Here is a 21,768-nt window from a genome sequence, read left to right as displayed (position 1 = left end):
AGGGTTTGTGGTGCTGTAGATCTATTACCTTTCTTTATAAAGCAGCTTAAACAAAATCAGTCAGGCACTATAGATAAATTAAAAATAAAGAAGTTAATGCCGTAGGAGGCAAGGACAAAAGGAAGGAAAGGGGCAGGGAAGCATAATAGACCCAATAAAGTCAGTCTTCTCAAGCAAGGGCTATAGGATCCAGCTGTTGAAAAAAGGGCAGAGGAGAAGGTAAAAGCATAAGGAGAATGAGTAAAAGGTAAAAAGCATGAGTTAAAGCAGCACTGAAGTACAGAAGCAGCCCTATGACAAAGGGAAGACCTTTTAGGAATCCCACAAAAGACTTATGAGAAGTTTTAGGGGCCGGTCTCCCTCGGAACCATGGGCGGTTGCTGCCCTCTATAGGGCAAGCGGTGTATAGCATGGAATCCCTGGACCCCTCGCAAGCTGCAATGAACATAGATACTCACACAAATGGGGGCCAGGCGGATTCCCATGCATGCAGTGAAAACAGCCAATTCTCCAAATGGGCAGTTTCAGGTAGGTGGCACCAATCTACACAGGCAAGTCCGAAGGCCTCCATGGGTAACATTTCATTCATTTGCTTATTGAATCTATGTCCCACCCTTTTCTCCAAGGAGCTGAAGGTGGTATGCATCGTTCTCCCCCTCCTCATTTAATTCCCACGACAACCCTGCGAGGTAGGTCAAGCAATGACTGGCACAAGGCCACACCCAGCAAGCTCTGTGACACGGTGGGGATTTGAACCCGGTATGTCCCAAGGCCTAGTCTGACACTCTAACCACTGCACCACACTGGTGCTCAAACCAGCGGCATGCAGTCACCCCCATGGCATGGGCTGCCCTAACATACCTTTGTCAGCCATACCTTTGTACAAGGTAGGAGGAGGCAGGGACGGGTTGCATTCAATTACAACGTCTTGTCGGGATGCGCGGGGAATTTCAAGGAAGCGCTGCTATTGATCTGAGGCCAGGCGAGTTAAGCAGAGCTGACAGTTCCCCTTTAAACATGCTCCCTCGGTAAGTACATTTGCATCCGCGGACAGGGCGCGCGCATGAATTTGTCCAGGTCAACACATTAAAAGGAATCGACAGATTAAAAGAGTGCATTTTGCACGGACCACAGGGAAGGGAGGGTGAAGGGGCAAAAGAAAAAATAAAAGAAAGACAAGCCACTCGATGAACAGAGTCAGCAGTAAATAGACAAAACCAAGAAAGAAAGGAAAAGAAGAACGATTCGGCTCAGAACTCCACCAAGAGGTCAAGCATCACAGAAAAGAGTTTGACAAATTAATGCGTTCTCCCAACAGCCGATGAAAAGAAGTTGGCACAAGACGGAAAAACCATATTCCATTGTTCTGATGGTGGGCGTGCAATGCAGAGAGCTAAGCGACTTTAGCAAGTACTGCAAGGGGGCTTTCTACAAACCCTATTGTCTCCCCAGCCACCAACTCCCTGTAAGTTTCTAGTCCACACCGTTGCAGAGATGGGCTCGTCTGCTTGGCACAGCTCTGAGCTCCCGAGAACAGCCTTGAGAACACATAAAGGAGAGCCCTGCTGGATTGGAGCAAAGGCCCATCCAAGACCAGCATCATCTTCTCACAGTGGCCAACCACATGCCATTGCAAAACTCTCAAGCAGGACATCAACACAGAGCACTCTCCCTTCCTGTGGTTTCCAGCAACTGATGTTCAGGAGCATCGCTGCCGCTGGCGATGTCAGCAGAGCACAGGCACTGTGACTAGTAGCCACTGAGAGCTTTGTTGTTGTTGTTGTTGTTGTTTAGTCGTTTAGTCGTGTCCAACTCTTCGTGACCCCATGGACCAGAGCACGCCAGGCACTCCTGTCTTCCACTGCCTCCCGCAGTTTCGTCAGACTCATGTTTGTAGCTTCGAGAACACTGTCCAACCATCTCGTCCTCTGTCGTCCCCTTCTCCTTGTGCCCTCCATCTTTCCCAACATCAGGGTCTTTTCCAGGGAGTCTTCTCTTCTCATGAGATGGCCAAAGTATTGGAACCTCAGCTTCACGATCTGTCCTTCCAGTGAGCACTCAGGGCTGATTTCCTTCAGAATGGATAGGTTTGATCTTCTTGCAGTCCATGGGACTCTCAAGAGTCTCCTCCAGCACCGTAATTCAAAAGCATCAATTGAGAGCTTTACCCTCCGTGAATTTGCCCAATCCTCTTTTAAAGCCATCCAGGCTGGTGGCCATCACTGCCTCCTGTGGAAGCGAGTTCCACAGTCTACCTTCCCAACATTTCATAGAAACATAGGAAGCTGCCTCTTACGGATGCAGGCCATTGGCCCACTGAACTCAGTACTGTCTACACTGACAGGCAGTGGCTCCCCAAGGTTTTCAGGCAGAATCGTTCCCAGACCTACCTGGAAATGTTGCAAGGAACCTGGGGCTTTCTGCAGGCAAGGTGGATGCTCCACCACTGGGCTGCAGGCCTTCCCTTCTGCAACGAAACCAAGCTCCACAATTTTATTTTATTTTAAGTTCTCTGCATAATATTTCCCCCAAGGTTCACTTTGAACAGTCCAGAGAGAGGACCAGCGAGCCTCTAAAAGTCTATATATATTTTCCGATCGGTGCGGGGATTCCCAGACAGTTGGAGTCAGTGGGCAACTAACCCAGAGCCCCAAGTCAAACATTAATCAGGATAATTTAGGACTGTCAGCCAGAGAGATGCTATCAGCTCAGCGACCTCTGGGCAAGCAGTAACCCTAATGGGCTTATAATGGCCTTGTATTCCTTCAGGCGGGTTCCTGTGGGTTTTGAATGCTGGGAGAGATTCCATCAGGTCTAGAAAAGGCTGGTGGTGTGGGTCAAAATAAAAGCAAGTTTGGTTGTGAGAGGGGCTTTTGCAAACCAAGTATGATGAGGAGCAGTTGAGAAGAATACGGTATGCTTCGTTGGAGAAAAGAAGGTTAAAGTTCTTCAAATATCAGGAGGGCTGTCACATCGGAGACAGGGCACACTATGGGCCCCACATGCACTACATATTTGAAGCAGTATCACACCACTTTGTCATGGCTTCCCGCAAAGGCTCCTGGGAGTTGTAGTTTGTTAAAGGTGCTGAGAACTGCAAAGAGACCCCGCCCCCATCTCCTGTCACAGAGCTTCTATACCCAGAATTCCCTGGGAAGAGGGTCTGATCGTTAAATCATTCAGAGAATGGTGAATAACCCCTAAAAGCCCCAAATACTTTTGTATTTCTTTACAGGAACGATGCATCAAATTTAATTAATTAAATAACAACAACAACTTCTTGATCATTTTAGGCACTCTTTTACAAGGTTCTGCACACACACACAATGACTCATCTCCTACAGGCCCTGTAAACTTATCATAATGCAAACACGCTCAATTTGTATTATCTACATAGGTGGAATATGTATGGAGCTGGGTGCAGAACTTTTATTTATTTATTTACTATAAATAGTAAATTTATTTACTATTCTTAATAATAACGATTCTTATCTATGTGATATTTTGTATACAATTGCATATTTATCTGCAACGCCTTAAATTATCATTCACCTAATACGTGCCTGTGTATAAAAGATCATACGGATAAGAAGAAATCCAAAATTCTTATTAGAAATATATACCATGAAAATAATACACTGAACAAGTATGTATCATCGTTCATCTCGCCCTCACTCCCAACCCTTCATTTTTTAAAAAATTCTCTCTTTAAATATGGCAACAATAACTGTTCCGACTCCTGTCCATATGATCAATCATCTGTACATCATCTAAGCCCTAATAATGCATGTGGATTGATCCAAGCCTTGCACTTTTATCATTCCAATAAACGATAAATGCAAGGTCCATTTTCCCTATGATCCTTTCATTTTCCCTATGATCCTTTCAGAAGTTTGCATTTTTTAAAGAAATTACTTTATTACATATAACAATGCAGATGTCTGAGAGGTGCAGAAACGAGCAACTGCTTGCCTCATGTTTGAAATCATATGGTCCACAACTTATTAGAAGGAAAATGATGCAGAGAGGAGAAGTGGTTATTGCAGAGGCTTTAAACAGTTCTACAGATAATAAGATCATGATACCACGGAAGCACGATGGAGCGGTCAATAATAGGTCCTGAAATACAATCAAAACCAGATAAGAATCATACTTTGCAGGAACTTGCCAGCCATAAATGACCACCATGCAGCTGCATGGGCCATAGGTTTGGCTTTGCCCCTGGAAACTTGCAAAGAACGAGCAAATTTTTTCAGGTATCGCAACGAATAAGACCTTCTTAAATCAGGTATCAAGGGAAAAAGCAGAATCAGTGCTCCTTTTTCTATTTCTATGCAAAGTACACCCAGGCCCCCGGAAGATACAGCTTCTACAGTCTTATTGCTAAGAGAAAAGGCTTTTGTCTCCACTGATCAAGTGCAGTTCCACCCCATATTTCTTTTTACGCAGAGCCAAACTCTTTGCTTTGAGCAGAATGTCCAACCAAGAAAGAAAAAGGGAGGAGAGAGGGGAAAGGCTGTTTAGATTCCACAAGTGCTTGAAGGATCAAGGGGGGAAATTGGGCAGCAGAGAGACACGGGGGGGGGGGGGGGAGAGAGAGAGAGAGAGAGACAGTGGTGGCCGTGTCACTGAGCATCTGGACTCAAGGAGAAAGCTGATCCCACGCCAAGGGATGACAAACGCTGGCTGTAAACAGCACCAGAGCGAGTTGCTGACACTCCGAGAACCACAAGGTTACACTTCCCATCGCGGAGCGTCCAGGCGAAATTTTAATGGGCCAAGACCGACAGCAGGGAAATGAGAGGCCAAAATTAAAAATAATAATAATAATAATCGTAGATTACAGCCCCCCCCCCCCACCGCCTCAGTCCATTTGCCGCCACCGCTGCGGACAAAGGGCGCTGCTGCCTCCCCGTTAGAAGCAGAGCTTGCTATTAAAGATCGCAGAGGTTACTCCAAGGGGACTGGGCTGGGTTTTGATGAACTACGGCGGTGGTTTGGAGAGGACTTTTTGTTTTGTTTCGCTGGCTTAATAAATGGTGGTGATTAAAGTTTCTAGCTCTCAAGCTAATGGGACAGAAGCTTGGAAAGGTAAATGCAATGATGCTTGCAAAATATTTGGAGGGAGGGAGGAAAGGCGTCATGTTCCAGCTCTCTCCCTCCAAAGACTTGTTCCTACATATTTAGCCAGGGATGAGAGGCAGTCCTTTCTCAGCTGTTACGGCTAACCAATACTGACAGACCCACCTTTCTAATACTGTCCACTTCTTCTTTTTTTTAAAAAAAAAAGTATAAGAGAGACACCTGAACCTAGAAGCTGCTGCAACATCTTTTGCCGAAGTATCCTGCTCAATTGTGCAACGGCATCAAAATGGGGGCGGGGAAAGGTGCGACAGCGCTCATTTTGCTCAGGGACACATCCAAACTTGCCAAGAACCATGCTGAAACCGGCTTGCCCCAGTGAGCAACCTGGCTGCCAAATTCTGCACCAGCTGTAATTTCCAAACCGTCATCAGATGCAGTCCTACACATGATGCATGTCTGAACGCAAGAAGCCCCGGGTAACTAATAAGCTCAGGCTAGAGGTCTGCGGCACTGAACAGCCAGCGAGTCAGGGCCGTAAGTGGGGAGCAAACGGCCGATTAGTTAAAAGGGTCTCTACGGATGCGTGGCTGGAAGTGATGACGACACCTAAGCAGAAATGAAGAGGCTACGAGAGGAATAAGAGAGGGAGTAAGCGGAAAAAATTAATTAAAAAGCAAGCAGGATTGAAAGCCCCCATTCCTTTTCCACATGAGCTCCGTGGTACCCTCACATGCATGGAGGTTCGTTGCGAGATCAAGATTATATTTCAGGGACACCGAATTTTATTTTGTATTTTCTTGATTTGTGCTGCGTTTCCCCCCACACCTTTTCCCAACGAATTATTTTTATCTTATATCTATGTCTATATATAGATATATGGCTGCGATGCGTTCCTCTTTTCCTCGGAGCAATTATGAAGCAGTATATAAAGAGCAGGGGAGATGATGTTAATTAAACAGAAGGTAATTTCTGTCAGCCCACAGGGTGGGGGGCAGAGAGTGAGCCGCCTGCCATTCTCCTTGGGAAGGAGAAGAAAAATCAGTGCGAAAGCACAGGTACTTGCATCAGCAAGAAACAGCCTTAATTTTAAAAAAAACATTGCAGACAAGAGCATGAAGGCACGCGAGGCAGCAAATCTGGAGCTCTGTCTTCGTCCTACTAGCAAACCCACTGAAATGAATGGAAATGACAGACGTAGGCCTGTTACACTTTTTGGTGCCTGCTTGAAACCTGCAAAAGGGATGCGGGTGGCGCTGTGGGTTAAACTATTTAGCTAAATACGTTAAGATAATTTAATTGGAAAAGCTTGCAAATAATAGATAGGATTAGGATTCAAATATGTAAGGATAAGATTCAAGATATTTAAAGATAAATTAGAAAGAATGAAAGATGTTAAGTCACTAAGTTAACTTTCTGAGAAAATTGATTTTGGAAAACTGTTAAAATGATATACCGTATTTTTCGCCCCATAGGACACACCGCCCCGTAGGACGCGCCTAATTTTTTTTTTGGGGGGGGAATAAAGAAAAAAAAATTCCCTCCCCAGGCACGGGGCAGGCGCGGGGCAAGCCCGAGCTTCCCCCGACCCCAGCCCCCAGAACAGCCTGCTAACTGCAAGCCTAGGGAGCCACGCTGGTCTCCCCAGACTTGCGGAGAGATGCGCGAAGCCCGGACGCGCTCTTCAGCACGCACCAGGCTTCGGAATGCAGGCAGCTCTGCGCTACCCTCCGGAGCCCCGCGCGGCTTCGCGCCAGGATGCAGAGGGTGGCACAGAGCTGCAGGAAGCCCTGGAGCGCAGGCAGCTCCGCGCCACCCTTCGGAGCCCCGCGCGGCTTCGCGCCGGGATCGGGAGGGTGGCGCAGAGCTGCAGGAAGCCCTGGAGCGTAGGCAGCTCCGCGCCACCCTCCGGAGCCCCACGCGGCTTCGCGCCGGGATCCGGAGGGTGGCGCAGAGCTGCAGGAAGCCCTGGAGCGCAGACAGCTCTGCGCTACCCTCCGGAGCCCCGTGTGGCTTCGCGCCGGGATCCGGAGGGTGGCGCAGAGCTGCAGGAAGCCCGGGAAAGCCTGCATTCGCCCCATAGGACGCACACACATTTCCCCTTCATTTTTGGAGGGGAAAAAGTGCGTCCTATAGGGCGAAAAATACGGTATAATGAAATTCAACCAAGGGGATTTGAGGAAGTCACTAAATAATGTTACCAAGATTTAAACAGGATGTATGTTTGTGTGTCTGTTTGTGTGTCTCAAAATTTTTGGGAAAATTAATAATTTTTTTGAAAAAAATAAAAATAAACCTCAGAGCCTACGACTTGCTGATCAGAAGGTTGGTGGTTCGAATCCCCATGACGGGGTGAGCTCCCGTTGCTCGGTCCCTGCTCCTGCCAACCTAGCAGTTTGAAAGCACATCAAAGTGCAAGTAGATAAATAGGTACCACTCCAGCGGAAAGGTAAACAGCGTTTTCGTGCGCTGCTCTGGTTCGCCAGAAGCGGCTTAGTCATGCTGACCACATGACCCAGAAGCTGTATGCCGGCTCCCTTGGCCAAGAAAACAAAATGAGCGCCGCAACCCCAGAGTCGGCCATGACTGGACCTAATGGTCAGGGGTCCCTTTACCTTTAAAACCTACAAGCCTATCCAGTCATGCAGAAGCTACACTAGAGGAGCCTGCTGGATCAGACCAGTGGCCCCATCCAGCATCCTGTCCTCACAGTGGCCAGCCAGATGCCCCAATGGGAAGCCCACAAGCAGGTCATGAGCACAACAGCACTCTCCTCGTTTCTGATTCCCAGCAACTGGTATTCAGAGGCCAATGGTCTCTGTCCCTGCGTTAAACAGTAGCTAAGGGCAGGAAAAGCAATCAATGGTCTACTTCAGGGATGGGGAACCCCTGGCCCTCCAGATGATGTTGGGACTCCAACTCCCCTCAGCCCCAGCCAGCATGCGCACAGATGATGGGAGTTGTAGTAGAACATCTGGAGATTTTGCAGTTTCTCCATCCATCCATCTATGGGGAGCATTCACATCCTTCCAGATGTTGCCAGACTCCAACTTCCACCAGCCCCAGCCAGCAAAGCCAGTGGTTAGGGGTGGTGATGAGAATAACATCTGGAGGGAAACAGGTTTCTCCCACCTTTGGTTTGGCGTGAGAAATTTGAGGGCGTGTAAGGCACATGTGTGAAACATCCCAGAATCCTCTGTACCTTGGAGGCCTTCTGCGGGAGGCCTTTTAATAGGGAAAGAGGTAGGGTCTGGGAATCTTAATTATGATGCTTTGTTCTATAGCAGGAACACCGAAATATCAAAGTCTGCTTGATGAGGAGCACGAAAGGAGGTTGAGATTTTGTAGAGGGTTTCCCTGATGCAGAAGCTGGATGTACTACAGTGGTACCTCGGGTTAAGAACTTAATTCATTCCGGAGGTCCGTTCTTAACCTGAAACTGTTCTTAACCTGAGGTACCACTTTAGCTAATGGGGCCTCCTGCTGCCACTGCACGATTTTTGTTCTCATCCTGAAGCAAAGTTCTTAACCCGAGGTACTATTTCTGGGTTAGCGGAATCTGTAACCTGAAGCGTCTGTAACCTGAGGTACCACTGTACTACCTCTCAGGTTAATGTGCATACACACAATACACCACACATTTCATTTTCATCAACGAATGGAAGAGACCGGTTACATGCCACAGTCCTTGAAAGCAAAATCTCTGATCAAGAGCAAGCGAGTGCTTCATGGGTGGTTGGAGATGACCCTCTGTTCACCCAGGAAAAGATAAGGAGGCGGGGGGGGGGGGGTGTCACTAAAGGTCAAAGTTCAGAGGTCACCTAGAGAGCACCACACATAGCGATACTTAGGTCATTCTGTCCGAGACCAAGGAGTTGATCCTGAAAAGAAGTGGCCAAACAGATGCTCTTCAAGAGAACAAGCTGCTCAAAAAAAACCTCAAAAAAGCAACCACATGGACATGCTTGAGTACCTGGTTGAGTTGAATTACATGAAAGCAAAGTTATTCTTTTGATTCCCCCACCCCACAAACGCAGGACTCACCAGAGCTTCGCGGGATGCTCCATTCTCAGCTCCAGAAGAAGAGCCAGTCTGTAAGAAGAAAAAAAGCAAGGTTAGAGTGCCACCCAATGGTCACTTCTAAGCACGCTTAGCTGCTCTGACATTACATACAAACAAACAGGAGCCAGGACTCGCCAGGAGAGCAGCCACTTTGAATGCTAAAAGGTATCTGGTTCAATTCCCGACATCTCCAGTTTAAAAAGCACCAGGTCTTACTGGTGAGGAAGCACTGCTGTTTTGCCCCAAAGGGATGTTATTTAATATTTTCGATTGCGATATTTATGGAGATGTTGTCGAAAGAATGTATGATTTACACACGACTCCGGCAGCAAAACTGGTGATCACCGAGCAATGGAAACCTGTTCCAGATCTTTCTTTGGAGCTTCGGCACCAGTTTATTTTGCTTGTTTTATTTATTTATTAAACTTATTAGTCACTTGGCACCCAAAGGTTTCCAAGCAACTTAATGTTAAAGAAAAACATATGCACATACATAATAACGTAGCGGGGGGAGGGAAGGGGGTAGGGATCGTACAATACATTAACATCTCATTTAACACACAACTTGTGGAAAAGCAAAAACAGCATGCCACCAATATCCAAACCATAAACGAAGCAATAGTCCCACCCACTAATTAGCAGATGAACCTCAACCAGTCCTTTTTTGAATGCAGCCGTTATGGAAAAGTTTACTCTGTGCCTGAAACGTTAAGAAAAAAGGGGAGTGAAAAGACTTTTCGAAGAAACCGTCCATTCAGGCTTGGGAAATGTGGCAAGCAGGTATAATTAACTCATTGGTCTTGTACATATTTTTAATTACTTATTTAGCGGTTTTTGTTATCTTTCCTCTGCTGCAGTGTGAATTAAGTTGGAGTGATATGGGGCGATAACGCCTCTAAACAAGATGCATGCCCAAAGGTTTTGCCATGGTTTCTGTATGCAACACCTCCTTGCTTAAGATGCTTGCTACTCAGCCTTGGGCAAAAAGGCTTGCTGCCCCCTACAAATGCAGAAGAGAGGGGACAAAGACAAGATGACCCCCCCTCCCCACGTGCAGAACCAACAACCTTCAGAAGTTGTTCAGCACGGCCCACCAGTCCAGCCCCTGCTGTAAATTTCCCTAAAACAAGCAATACCAGTGAAAACATTTTTTTGACAACTGGGTAATTTATACCCACGCTAAGAGGCTGTGCTAATAAAAGGATGGCAGATTTATAAATCAACATGTGTGTGTTAAATTAGGGCAAAAAAATAATTGAGGGGCAGGCAACCAGCATGCCAAGCAGACCTAGGACGAAGGAATAAGAATCTTAAAAATAAATGACAGCTCAGGTTTCCTCCCCTGCAAGTGTTTTCATGCAAAGCTAACAAGGCACTGAAGCACGGAGCAATTAAGACCGTGGCCACGGTCCAAGGGAAAATTGGTGTGCACTTGGATCCAGTGAAATCACAGAATCACGGAGTTGGCCTGCAACAGGAGCAGGGTAAACCTCAGCCTGGGTGGGGGATAGGGCACCCTCACGATGCCAAACTGCTCAGCAGTCGTGCTTGGCACCCTCTGTGAGTGTTTTCACCAGACTGGAATGTGGCTTTGAATTCTGATCATACCTCTCAGTCACCAGGATGGAGGCTGTGTGTGTGTGTGTGTGTGTGTGTGTGTGTGTGTGTGTGTAGGAACCAGCCTGCTGTTCAAAGCTAAAATTTGCATACATTGCTCCGCCCACGTCTGCTCTGGCCATGCCCACCACTGGAATGTGGCCCCTGGAAGGTTGCGAGGAAGGGAATATGGCCCTCAGGCTGAAAAACGTTCCCCACGCCTATGCGTTGTATGAAGAAGGATTTTCTTCAATCTGTCTTGAATCTTCCAATGCTCAGCTTCATTGGAAGCCCAAGAGTTCTAGGGCAAGAGAGGGAGTCAGCTGCCAGTCAGTGTAGGCCAGGCATAGGCAAACTCGGCCCTCCAGATGTTTTGGGACTACAATTCCCATCATCCCTGACCACTGGTCCTGTTAGCTAGGGATCATGGGAGTTGTAGTCCCAAAACATCTGGAGGGCTGAGTTTGCCTATGCCTGGTGTAGGCAGTACCTCGCTAGATGGATGAACGGGTTTGACTACGTATAAGTCAACTTTCTACAACCCTCTGTCTTAAGGGAAGGGCTGTAGATCAGTAGATCATTCTGCCCGGACACTGAGGTCCAGCGCTGAGGGCCTTCTGGCGGTTCCCTCGCTGCGAGAAGCCAAGTTACAGGGAACCAGGCAGAGGGCCTTCTCAGCAGTGGCACCCGCCCTGTGGAACGCGCTCCCACCAGATGTCAAAAAGAAAACTAACTACCGAACTTTTAGAAGACACCTGAAAGCAGCCCTGCTTAGGGAAGCTTTTAATGTTTAATAGGTTATTGCATTTTAGTGTTTTGTTGGAAGCCGCCCAGAGTGGCTGGGGAAACCCAGCCAGATGGGCAGGGTATAAATAATAAATTATTATTATTATTATTATTATTATTATTATTATTATTGTAGTAGAATCACAGAACAGCAAAGCTGGAAGGTACCCGAGGGTCATCTAGTCCAACCCCCTGCAATACAGGAATCTCAACTAGAACACCTGCCTTGCACACAGAGGGTCCTCGGTTCAACACCCCCCCCCCCGGGCAGCATCTCCAGGTAGGGCTAAGAGTAGACTCCTGTCTCTGAAATCCTGGAGAGCTGCTGCCAGTCAGTGAAGGCAATACTGAGGTAGATGTATCAATGGTATTGACTTAGCATAAGGCAGCTTCCTATTTTCTATTTTTCATGTTTCCCCCCTCACGTTTGTAGAAACACTTTTCATGTCGGAAATGCATCCCCCACATGGAGTCCTAAGATGCTCTCTATCATCTTCTCTCAGAAACCAGATCTCACTTTATTTCCCCCCCCCCAAAAGCTGTATTGAATTTTACATAAATGTACAGATATATAAAAACTTCCGGGCTCCTCAGGGACCCGGCCTGAATGATTCACCCAATTAGATCTACATTTGGCTATTATGTAGGATATTGAACCACATCAATCAGTTCAGGTTAAGATGAAGGACTAAGAGAAAGAGACAGATGTCTTAAGAGAGGTCTCTAAGGAAACGGGGAGGGGGGTTCCTAAAAAAAAAAAGTACATTGTTAAGATCAAGGGCAGAGAAGCAGTGCTTTTGACCTACACAATCTTGTAGACCTCAGCCTTTTGGATAACTTTCAATTATTGTTCTTTAAAAAAAATTCCTATGCTTCTAGATCTCATGATTACTTGGAGGTGGGCTATTAACAGAAACACTTAATGGATATACTCATATCAAAGGGTGAAACTCTTTTCCTCAAGAGATGTTCAAAATATTCCTTTAGTTATTATGAGACATATATGGATAACTACTTATTTGATCTGTATTTTTTAAAGTTGTAATTTTACTGTACTATGGGGGGAATCGCAAAAAAGAGGGGGGTAACTAGAGCAGATGTTCTTAGAGCACACTGCTTGTTTTTTTAAATGATATAATCCTGGGCATTTGAACCCTGGTTGCTGCAAGACCTCTTTTGACACACGTACAGTTCCCACTTTGAAATACCATGCCTGGTCTTGCAGTAGGATTGCCGGGTTAAGATCAATTGATAAAAGACTTATAGTGACTTAACTGGTTTACCACTCTTGAAACTCAGGTTCACCATGTGATTTGAGGCTGGCACTGAGGAAGAGCAGGGCTCTCCCCACTTTTAGCAGCTTGCAGTAGGTTCAACAGGTTCAACCTTTTCTAATACAGAAACATTGTTGCGGGGAAAGTTTCACCTGTCAACAGCAGCCCTATTTGGAAAGAGGAAAAAGTCGGAAGCAGGGACCCTTCCCTAGTGGTCAAGATGCATGAATAAAGGAAGATGTCCACTTCGGACTTGATGGACAGCGAAGAGGATATCAATGTGTCTGGTGGAGCTTAAGAGTGTACGAAGAGACTCACTGTTGAATCAGCCCCACAGCCCATCTAGACTGGCATCCTATACTCAAAGTGGCCAATCGGATGCCTCTTGCAGGACCCAAGCACAAAAGCTCTCCGCTCCCCACTCCTTGCGATTTCCAGACACTGGTGTGCAGAAGCATCACTGCCTCCAACCTGGTTGGATTCAACACTCAGTTTTAAAAGTTCTCAGGAATAACAAGGCTTAAGGCAATATGCAACTCTATGAAATAATGGGGGAAATTAATAATAATAATAATTTATTATTTGTACCCCGCGCATCCGGCTGGGTTTCCCTAGCCACTCTGGGCGGCTTCCACAAAGACCAAAAATACACTAAGATGTCACACATTTAAAACTTCCCTGAAAAGGGCAGCCTTCAGATGTCTTCTGAATGTCAGGTAGTTGTTTATCGCTTTGACACCCGATGGGAGGGCGTTCCACAGGGCGGGTGCCACTACCGAGAAGGCCCTCTGCCTGGTTCCCTGTAGCTTTGCTTCTCGCAATGAGGGAACCGCCAGAAGGCCCTCGGCGCTGGACCTCAGCGTCCGGGCAGAACAATGGGGGTGGAGACATTCCTTCAGGTATACTTGGCCGAGGCCGTTTAGGGCTTTAAATTACAAATGAGTTTTTATTCCGTTGGAAGTATACACCTGTAAGATGTTTAATAGTCAACAAATGTTTACAGGCAACTGCCCATTTGTGCAGGGGTTATGTTCCGGGGCACCACATGCATAAATGAAATCACATATATTGGGAACACCATGGAAAAAGCCTGCAGACACCCTCTAAACCTCTGGAAACCCTTGGAAAACTCTTTTAACAGCTCCACCAAATGCCATTACAATTGTTCCCTCCAAACCTCCTAACTCAAACTCCAGCTCTGCATAGGCCTAAAAAGGTCAGTGCAAAGGCTCCTGGGATTGCACTTGCAAAGGCTCGGGGGGGGGGGGTTGGTAAATGCTATTTTTGCACCATTTTCACTGTTTCCGCAATCTTCTCGGGCCATTTTTGCCCCTTTTCATGCCACGTCCAGGTTTGTAGCAATATGCAAGGTTGCACATGCTTCAAACACATGTAAATGGGGAGTTGCCTGTACTTAAATATTTAAATATAATTAATAGGTTTGGGGGGGTTGGGGTTTTTAGAATGATCTTTATTTAGCAAATTAGTGATACTAGCAAAGCCAGCCTGGTATATATGCTAGTTTAAGCTACTTCTAAGATGATCCCTGTTTGTTAACTAGAGCTGCAATCCCAATACGCGCTTACCTAGGTGTGAGTCCTGCTAGCTCAAGGAAACATCCCATGCTTGGGATTTGCACTGTAAATCCTTATTTATGTGGGGCTGAGAGCAGGACCTGGGCGCAGCAAGGCCTCTCCCCTCCTGCAGTTTCTAGCAAATGGTATTCAGAAGCATTGCTTTCTCCAAAAGTGGAGACAAGAGGTATCTTTTGACTGAAGCCAGGCTTCTTTCAGAGGTGGGATCAGGAAGGAGGGCAAGGTGCCTGAAATGAAATGATGAATTCAACCACCCCCAGGTTTCCTGCAATCTCTCTCTCTCTCTCCTTCCCCCTAAAGGGACAGAGCCTGAGAATATGAAGTTCAGCCAACTCCAAGGACATCAGAACTGGAGTGAGCCAAGGCAGAGGCAAGCACTTGCCCTCCAATTCCTACTCAACAGAGGTGATTAGGGATATGGGGTGGAAGATTTTCTGCAGGGGATGGGGAGGATTCCGAAATCCAAAATGTTCCGTTCTTCTATTTTTCCATGCAAAACGTCCCCCCCCCCCCATTTCATAAGTCCAGTAAGGAAAGATTGTAACCTGGTAGAAATGTTTCAAATTATGCATGGCATGGAGAAAGTGGATAGAGAAAAGTCTTCTCTGCCTCTTTCAAAGCACTAGAACATGTGGACATCCAATGCAGCTAGAAGATTCAGTACAGATAAAAAAAAGGACTTTCTTCATGCAGCGCATAGTTAACCTATGGAACTCATTCCCACAGGAGGCAGGAATTAAGACAAATTCATGGAGAATAAGGCTAACAATGGCTACTAACACCAGCTACAACCAGGGTATTTGGCAAGCTTAGCAGTTTCAATGTTTTCTGGGTTTGCTTACTGAAAACAAGCAAACAGGCTATGCTCAATCACTTCTCTAAGCCTTAAGAGTCTTCACCAACCTGTTTCCTTCAAGATATTTTGGACAGCATTGTGGACTACACATGCTGAGGCTGATGTCCAAAACATCTGGAAAATGCTACGTTGGCTCTAAAGCGATGCTCTTCAGCCTTGGGTCCCCAGATGTTCAACTACAACTCCCATTATCCCTATCACTGCTTAAATTACTTGGGGATGATGGAGCCTGTTGTCCAGCTTCTGAGGACACAAAGTTTGAAAAATACTGGTCTAGAGAACCAGCAAATCACCCTCTCAAAATATCCTGATTTGCACGGGACACTCTCCCAGTTCAACTTTTTTCTAGAAAGGAGTTAAGGCTGTGATGGCCAAACTTGGCCCTCCAGATGTTTTGGGACAACAACTCCCACCCATCCTAGCTAACAGGACCAGTGGTCAGGGATGATGGGAATTGTAGACCCAAAACAGCTGGAGGGCCATTTTTGGCTGTCACTGAGTTAAGGGGATGAGATTTCTTGCAGACCCCCCTCTCACTAGGCTAGTCCAAGCCAGGTCACTGTTTTCTTCCCTACACCCACAAACGATGGTCTCTACTCAGAGTAAAGCCACTGAAATTGATGAACCTAATTTAATCATGTCTGTAACTTCAATGGGCGTACTCTGAGTAGGACTAGCATGAGATATATGGTAATACCATGTGCCCAAATTCGGGCATTACAACTCAGATGCTGGCTAGTTTATCAGCAGCTCAGCAGCAATGGAAGAGGAACCGTGTGAGGACTTTTGATCCTTCACATTAAACCGTAATTTGTCTTTAATTATGGTAATTGGGAATCTCAGGCACAGGGGCCCTGGCCTATAGGCTCCTGGATTCCCCCAGGAGGGATCCTTTAACAGCTGACAAGATTGGTGGGAGGGGAGGAAGAACCCAGTTAGAGAAAGAAGACTTTGTTGCAGCTTGAAGACAAACCCATTTATTATGACATGAGTCACTGTCTCTCAGCCTAACCAACCTCACAGGGTTGTTTGTGAGGATAACTGGGGAGGACGAAAACTATGTACACCACCTTGAGCTCTTTGAGGGAAAAGGTGGCATTTAAAATGTAATAAATAAATAAGCCAGAATCAAGCAATTTGATACCTCCCCAGATGTTGTAAATTTCTACTGCCATTAGCCGCAGCCAGCCTGGCCAATGGTGAGGGATGATGGGAGTTGTAGTCCAGGAACAACTGCAAGGATGGAGGTTGCTCACCCCTGTTCCTAAATGGGTGAAAGGCTTTATACTGACATGCATGCCGAGAAGGAATCGCTTTTACCAGCTGACTTCCTGCCCGGCCTTCAAAAAACCATAGAAGAGGCACTACATCCAAAAATTAGCAAATTGTGAGCTCACACAGTGCATATTATGGCCTCACACACCAAGATTTGTGTAGAAAATGAGCAACTATGCACACAGAGGAGACATCTACTTAACAAATGGCAATAATAGTAATGAAAATAAGAATGGGAAGCCTTTTTCAGCCCAAGGGCCACATTCTGTTCTGTGAAACATTCTGAGGGCCACATGTCGGGGCTTGGCAGAGCAAGAGGCAAAAGCGGACGGAACAACAAATGTAAATTCTACCTCTGTGCCGTGGGATAGCTTCTACACACAAGCACCCTTCTCTAGCCCCCATCCAGGCAGCCAAGAGGCACTATCAGAGCTCAAGGACACATTCCAGCCAGGCCAAAACACTCAGGGTGTGACACAGAGACAGTGGGGCTCAGGAGAGAGGCCAAGTTCCAAGAACTTGACAGAGATGCCTGGAAGGCTACAGTTGGCCTCTAGGGATGAGGTTCCCCACCTTTGATGTAAAAAGAGCCACAATGCATCAGATCAAGGTTCCCCCCGCCTAGCATCTGGCTGCTCATGGTAGCTAACCAGGGAAGCCCACAAAGAGGGCTTGAAGCTAAGGTTGGTTTTTGGCATACATCTGTCTCAAGAGCCAGTATAGTGTGCCTCCAGGGGTTAAGTCGAACCTCTGTGTTAGCTGCACTGAAGTGACCTCCCCTGGGTGCAAGCCCGGGCAGTGTGTATGGAGGTCCCGGACTACCCTAATGCCCTTTTGGCCTCACTGATGTGATTCCAAGGAAAGCAGAGCAATATGTTTGGCCCCTGCTTGGCTGCAGGAGTTGCCAGAAGGAGGCGCACAAGGCACTACCCAACCGTCTTAGGGACTCCACTGCGGATTTGTGTAGGGTTTACTTTACTTTCTTCTCCCAAAGATATCCTGCAAAGCAGTGGAGGTTTAGGATCAGAGATTTCCTTCTCCTAAATAGACTACCATCTCAGGTTGACAAGGCCCATCTGTCCCTATTAAAGCTACAATTTCCATCCCTCTGCCCATCCACCAGCAACTGGAATTCAGAGGTATGACATCTCTGAACACTGGTGGTTGGTTTCATTTATTCCCTTTATAAACCTCTTACTACACAACCTGAAAGTTCTTGAAGCAGCTTACAACATATTGATTCCTGGCAGCCATCATGGATATTACATTATAGTATAGTTCACAAACAGCCCATGTGCTGCTTTCTGAAAGATGATGGGCAACTACTTCCATCACCCCCAGCTGGCACGGGCAATGCTCAGGCATGATAAGACTTATAGTCAACATAGAACAGTAAAAACATAGGCATCTGCCTTATGCCAAGTCAGAGCACTGGTCTATCTAACTCTGCATTGTCTACACATCGACTGGAAGCAGCTCTCCAGGGTTTCAGGCACAGATCTCTCCCAGCCCTACCTGGGGATTGAACCTAGGATCTTCAACACTGAAGGCAGATGCTCTACCGCTGACCTACGGGCCTTCTGCCAAAATTAGTCCAGCAACATCTGGATGGTACCATGTTGACTACTGCCGGCATGTCCTGTTTCAGCCTTCTCCAACCAGGTGTCCTCCAGAAGCATCTGGACTCCCAACATCATCCCTGACCATTGTGCCTGCTGGCTGGGGGGCTGATGGGAACTGGAATCAAGGAACACCCGGAAGGCCACAGCTTACTCAATCCCTCCTCTAAGATGGCGATGCCAGGGATCGAACATGGAATCCTTGCCATGCAACAGGTGTGCTCTGTCACTGAGCTCTCTCAAGAGGTGTGCAACAAGTGGTTTTTGCATACATGTTTGGCAGGAGGCTGAAGAGGAATTATAGAGATGGCCAAATGCAGATAGAAGTGGCAGAGAGGAACACCCCCCCCCAAATACAGCCCCTCTTAATATTAATTTACATATGCAAGGAAAAGATTACAAGGCCAACCTGTTCTCCTTGCTCCATGTGTGTAGGAGGCATGCAGGAATTATAGATGAGTTTCCCCAGAGCTGGGAGGGGCCCAGAGAAAACAAGCTCCCCACCATTTTTGCCTATCCCAAGGGGGGGGCGGAGTCTAGACTAAGCAATGCCCCCTTCCTTCTTCACACATTATGGAGCAACAGATACCTACCTACTTCCTCTCGAGGAAGGCCACAGAATCACAACATGGGATTTCTCTCCCATTGCGTTTGAATTTTGGGGGGGGGGGGGGGAGAAGCCAATACAGAAAGAGGAGATGGGTAACTAGCAATGCACACATCTTTACTCTGACCCCAATTAGGTGTAAAGAGCACACACCTCCTTCCCCACTTACACCCCCAAAGTCCACTTGTGATTTCTTCACCACCACCAGTTTAGAAAAGTGGCACACAAGATCAAGCAGGAGGGGAACTGACCTCCCTCCATTATGGGTCAAAGGGCACTCATCCCAACAGAGATCCCCCCCACCCTTTTTGGAAAGGGGAGAACAGAAGGTCAAATGGGGAGAAAATGAGGCAACTGTCCCCTTCCACCCACTTCCTTGCCCCTTCCCTGTCAGGGTTGAAGGGCATCCACCCCTATGGAGGACAGATGAGCCCACTAGGGATTACTCCCCCACCCTTAAAAATAAACAGATTGAAAGAGGCAATGTTCAAGCAGATGAAGAAGAGGGCAACTGGCACCCCCCCCCCAATTCCTCTTCCAGCCCCTACTATGATGGAGAAAGGAAACCCAATTTCCCCTTCAAGTTACTACCAATTATCTCTCATTGTTTGAAATTGAAATTAGGGTGTGTGCCAGAAGCTCAAGCACGGAAGCAGAAGGAGAAGGTAGCATCTAACCTCCTCCACTCCCTCTCATAATAGTGCAAAGGGCTCCCACCTCTCCCGTTATTGGGGGTGGGGGTATAAGTAGACACTCCTTTTAGTCAGTGTTCGAAACTCCCATTGTTCTAGGCGCGTTTTGCGACAGGGAATTTCATTAGCAGGAGCAGTTTCTGAGCTCTGGGCGCAGTACTGCGTCTAAGATTTCAAATTAAAACTGTAGAGTGGAAGGAAAAGAGGACCTTTTTCTGCCTCTCCACTTCCAGCTACGCTCTGAAGACTGGAGAACAGACTCTCTGAAGAGTATTAGGGGGGGGGCAGGGGAAGAACTAAACCATGTGAAAAATGAACATAAGATTTTAGCTGCAGTTCATTCATTTCTTCTTATATAAAAAAGCATGCCTATACATTCCATTGTTGTGCCCATAACCTAGGTTTAAGGTGCCATTTAGCTCCTAGCTTTTATATCTCAGTTTCGAACCCTGCTTTTAGTCATAGTTCCACTAGCCTTTTATTTCTTTTTTTAATGGGGAGGGACATAAAAGAATGGGCAGCAAATAGTCCCCTACCCTCCCCCCCCAAAAAAAATATGGGCAGAAAGCACCCACATCCTGCTACTCCTGGAAGAAAAATAGACACTCCTTTTTGCCATTCCTCCCTTAACCTTAAAAGGGGGGCATAAAGAGTGGGCAACTACTAGCCCTCCCTGCCCCTATTTATAGGGCGAAAGACACCCCCTCCTCCAACCCATGGAAACATTCCTTTTAGACATTCCTCCCCTACCTTTTTAATGGGGGGGGGGCTATAAAAAGCGGGAACGAAACCCCTTCACATTATAGGGTTTTATAAGGCAACTGCCCCTATATCCCCCCTAATTAAAGGGCGCACCCCCTAATTATAGGGCAAAAGGGCACTGACCTCCTGCAATCCCTGAGATGGGGGGGGGGGTGGCTCAGAAAATCCCACTACAGGGATTTTTCCCCTTCACGGGAGGAGCGGGAATGAAAGAAGGTGAGGTGGCAAATGGACTCCCTCCCCTCCCCCTCCGCCCAGTTATGGGGCAAAGGCCACCCACCACCTGCTCCTTCCTCACTGAGGGCACAGGGACCCCTCTATTTGGGGGGTGCCCCCTTGCTTTTGAAAGAGGGAGGGCAGCAGGGGCAGGCCCTGCGACTGCCCTGCCCCTTCCCCATCCTCCCCTCACAAGTGTCCTTGTGGGGAGGGGGTCCCGGGGCGCCTCCCTCCTCCGACCCCCCGCTTACCTGCCCAGGTTGCTCTCCTTGCTCGGAGGAGGCCATGTTTCCAGACCCGGCTAATCGATCCTCGGATGCCATGGATTTCTGAAGAGGAAAGGCGGCCGATGGAGGCGGAAGCAGCCGAGCTCCGAGTTGCCGATCGATGAGGGAGAAGCTGCTCGCTCCTTGCGAAATTTGCAGGGGGGTTAATTTAAGCCAGACGGCGGCAAGGAGGGGATAAGGGCTCGTTTGGTGGTTAGCGCGATCCTGAGCATGTCTGCTTAGAAATGCACAAGCTGCCTTATGCTGAATCTGCAGCTCTGGCCCATCTGCACTTTGGTGTTGCCTGCACTGACTGGCAGGGGCTCTCCAGGGTTTCAGGCAGGAGTCATCCCCTACTGCTCCTGGGGATTGAACCTGGGGAGCTTCTGCAGGCAAAGCAGGTGCTCCACCGGCCCTTCCCTTAAGACAGTGGTTCTCAAACCTTTTCCCCCCTTCCAGGCACACTTTCAGAATAAAAAATTGTTCGCGCCACACAGGGTTTTTAATTGATAAGAAATACACTGGAAAACAAAAAGAAACAACCCCCCAGCTGTGCTTGATTTATAACATAGAGCACAACTAGTTTAGAATATGGCAATGGGAAATCCAGAAACTATAAAACAGTGCAGCTGCATAAGAACATTAATCACTGCACTGACTGGCAGCAGCTCTCCCAAGGATTCAGGCAGAGGGTCTCTCCTCCCAGACAGTCCTACCTTGGAGATGCTGAAGGTTGAACCTGGAACCTTCCACATATAAAGTAGACCCTGTACTGCTGAAAGAAGGGTCATGTGTAACCTCCCCGATATTATTAAGAGCTCAAATAGTCATGGGTGTGCGATAAAAGGATGTCTGGAAGGGAGCCCGCAAAAGAGAACTGTACACAAACACAGCTATGCCTTCGTAGTTCATACTCCCTATAGTTCTTCAAAGCCACGAAATTTTATTTCCAGTTAAATAATTCAACTTTAGGGTTACAAAGTATCCCCGCTCCCTCTTGAAGCAAGTATAGTATTGGCCAATTTGATAGTATGAAGCGAATGAATATGTAAACTTATCCTTGAACTGGAGACTTCGGAG

The 21,768-nt window shown here is 47.2% G+C and overlaps 1 protein-coding gene across 1 annotated transcript in view; it reads right to left on the bottom strand.

The window, feature by feature from the left end:
* Positions 1-20,791, bottom strand: part of PEX14 (peroxisomal biogenesis factor 14) — a 113,387-nt gene extending 92,596 nt beyond the window's left edge. The window contains exons 1-2 of the mRNA XM_028740687.2: positions 20,674-20,791; positions 9,127-9,174 (exon numbers count right to left, since the gene is read on the bottom strand). Of these exons, the coding sequence (XP_028596520.2) occupies positions 9,127-9,174; positions 20,674-20,745 (120 nt within the window). The 5' untranslated portion in view covers positions 20,746-20,791. The remainder of the gene's footprint in view (positions 1-9,126; positions 9,175-20,673) is intronic.
* Between the last annotated feature and the right edge of the window lie 977 nt (positions 20,792-21,768).

This window comes from Podarcis muralis, chromosome 7 (genome assembly GCF_964188315.1).
Source record: "Podarcis muralis chromosome 7, rPodMur119.hap1.1, whole genome shotgun sequence".
Lineage (NCBI taxonomy): Eukaryota > Metazoa > Chordata > Lepidosauria > Squamata > Lacertidae > Podarcis > Podarcis muralis.
Note: the sequence above shows the minus strand (reverse complement) of the source record. Positions and strands in the feature narration are given on the sequence as shown.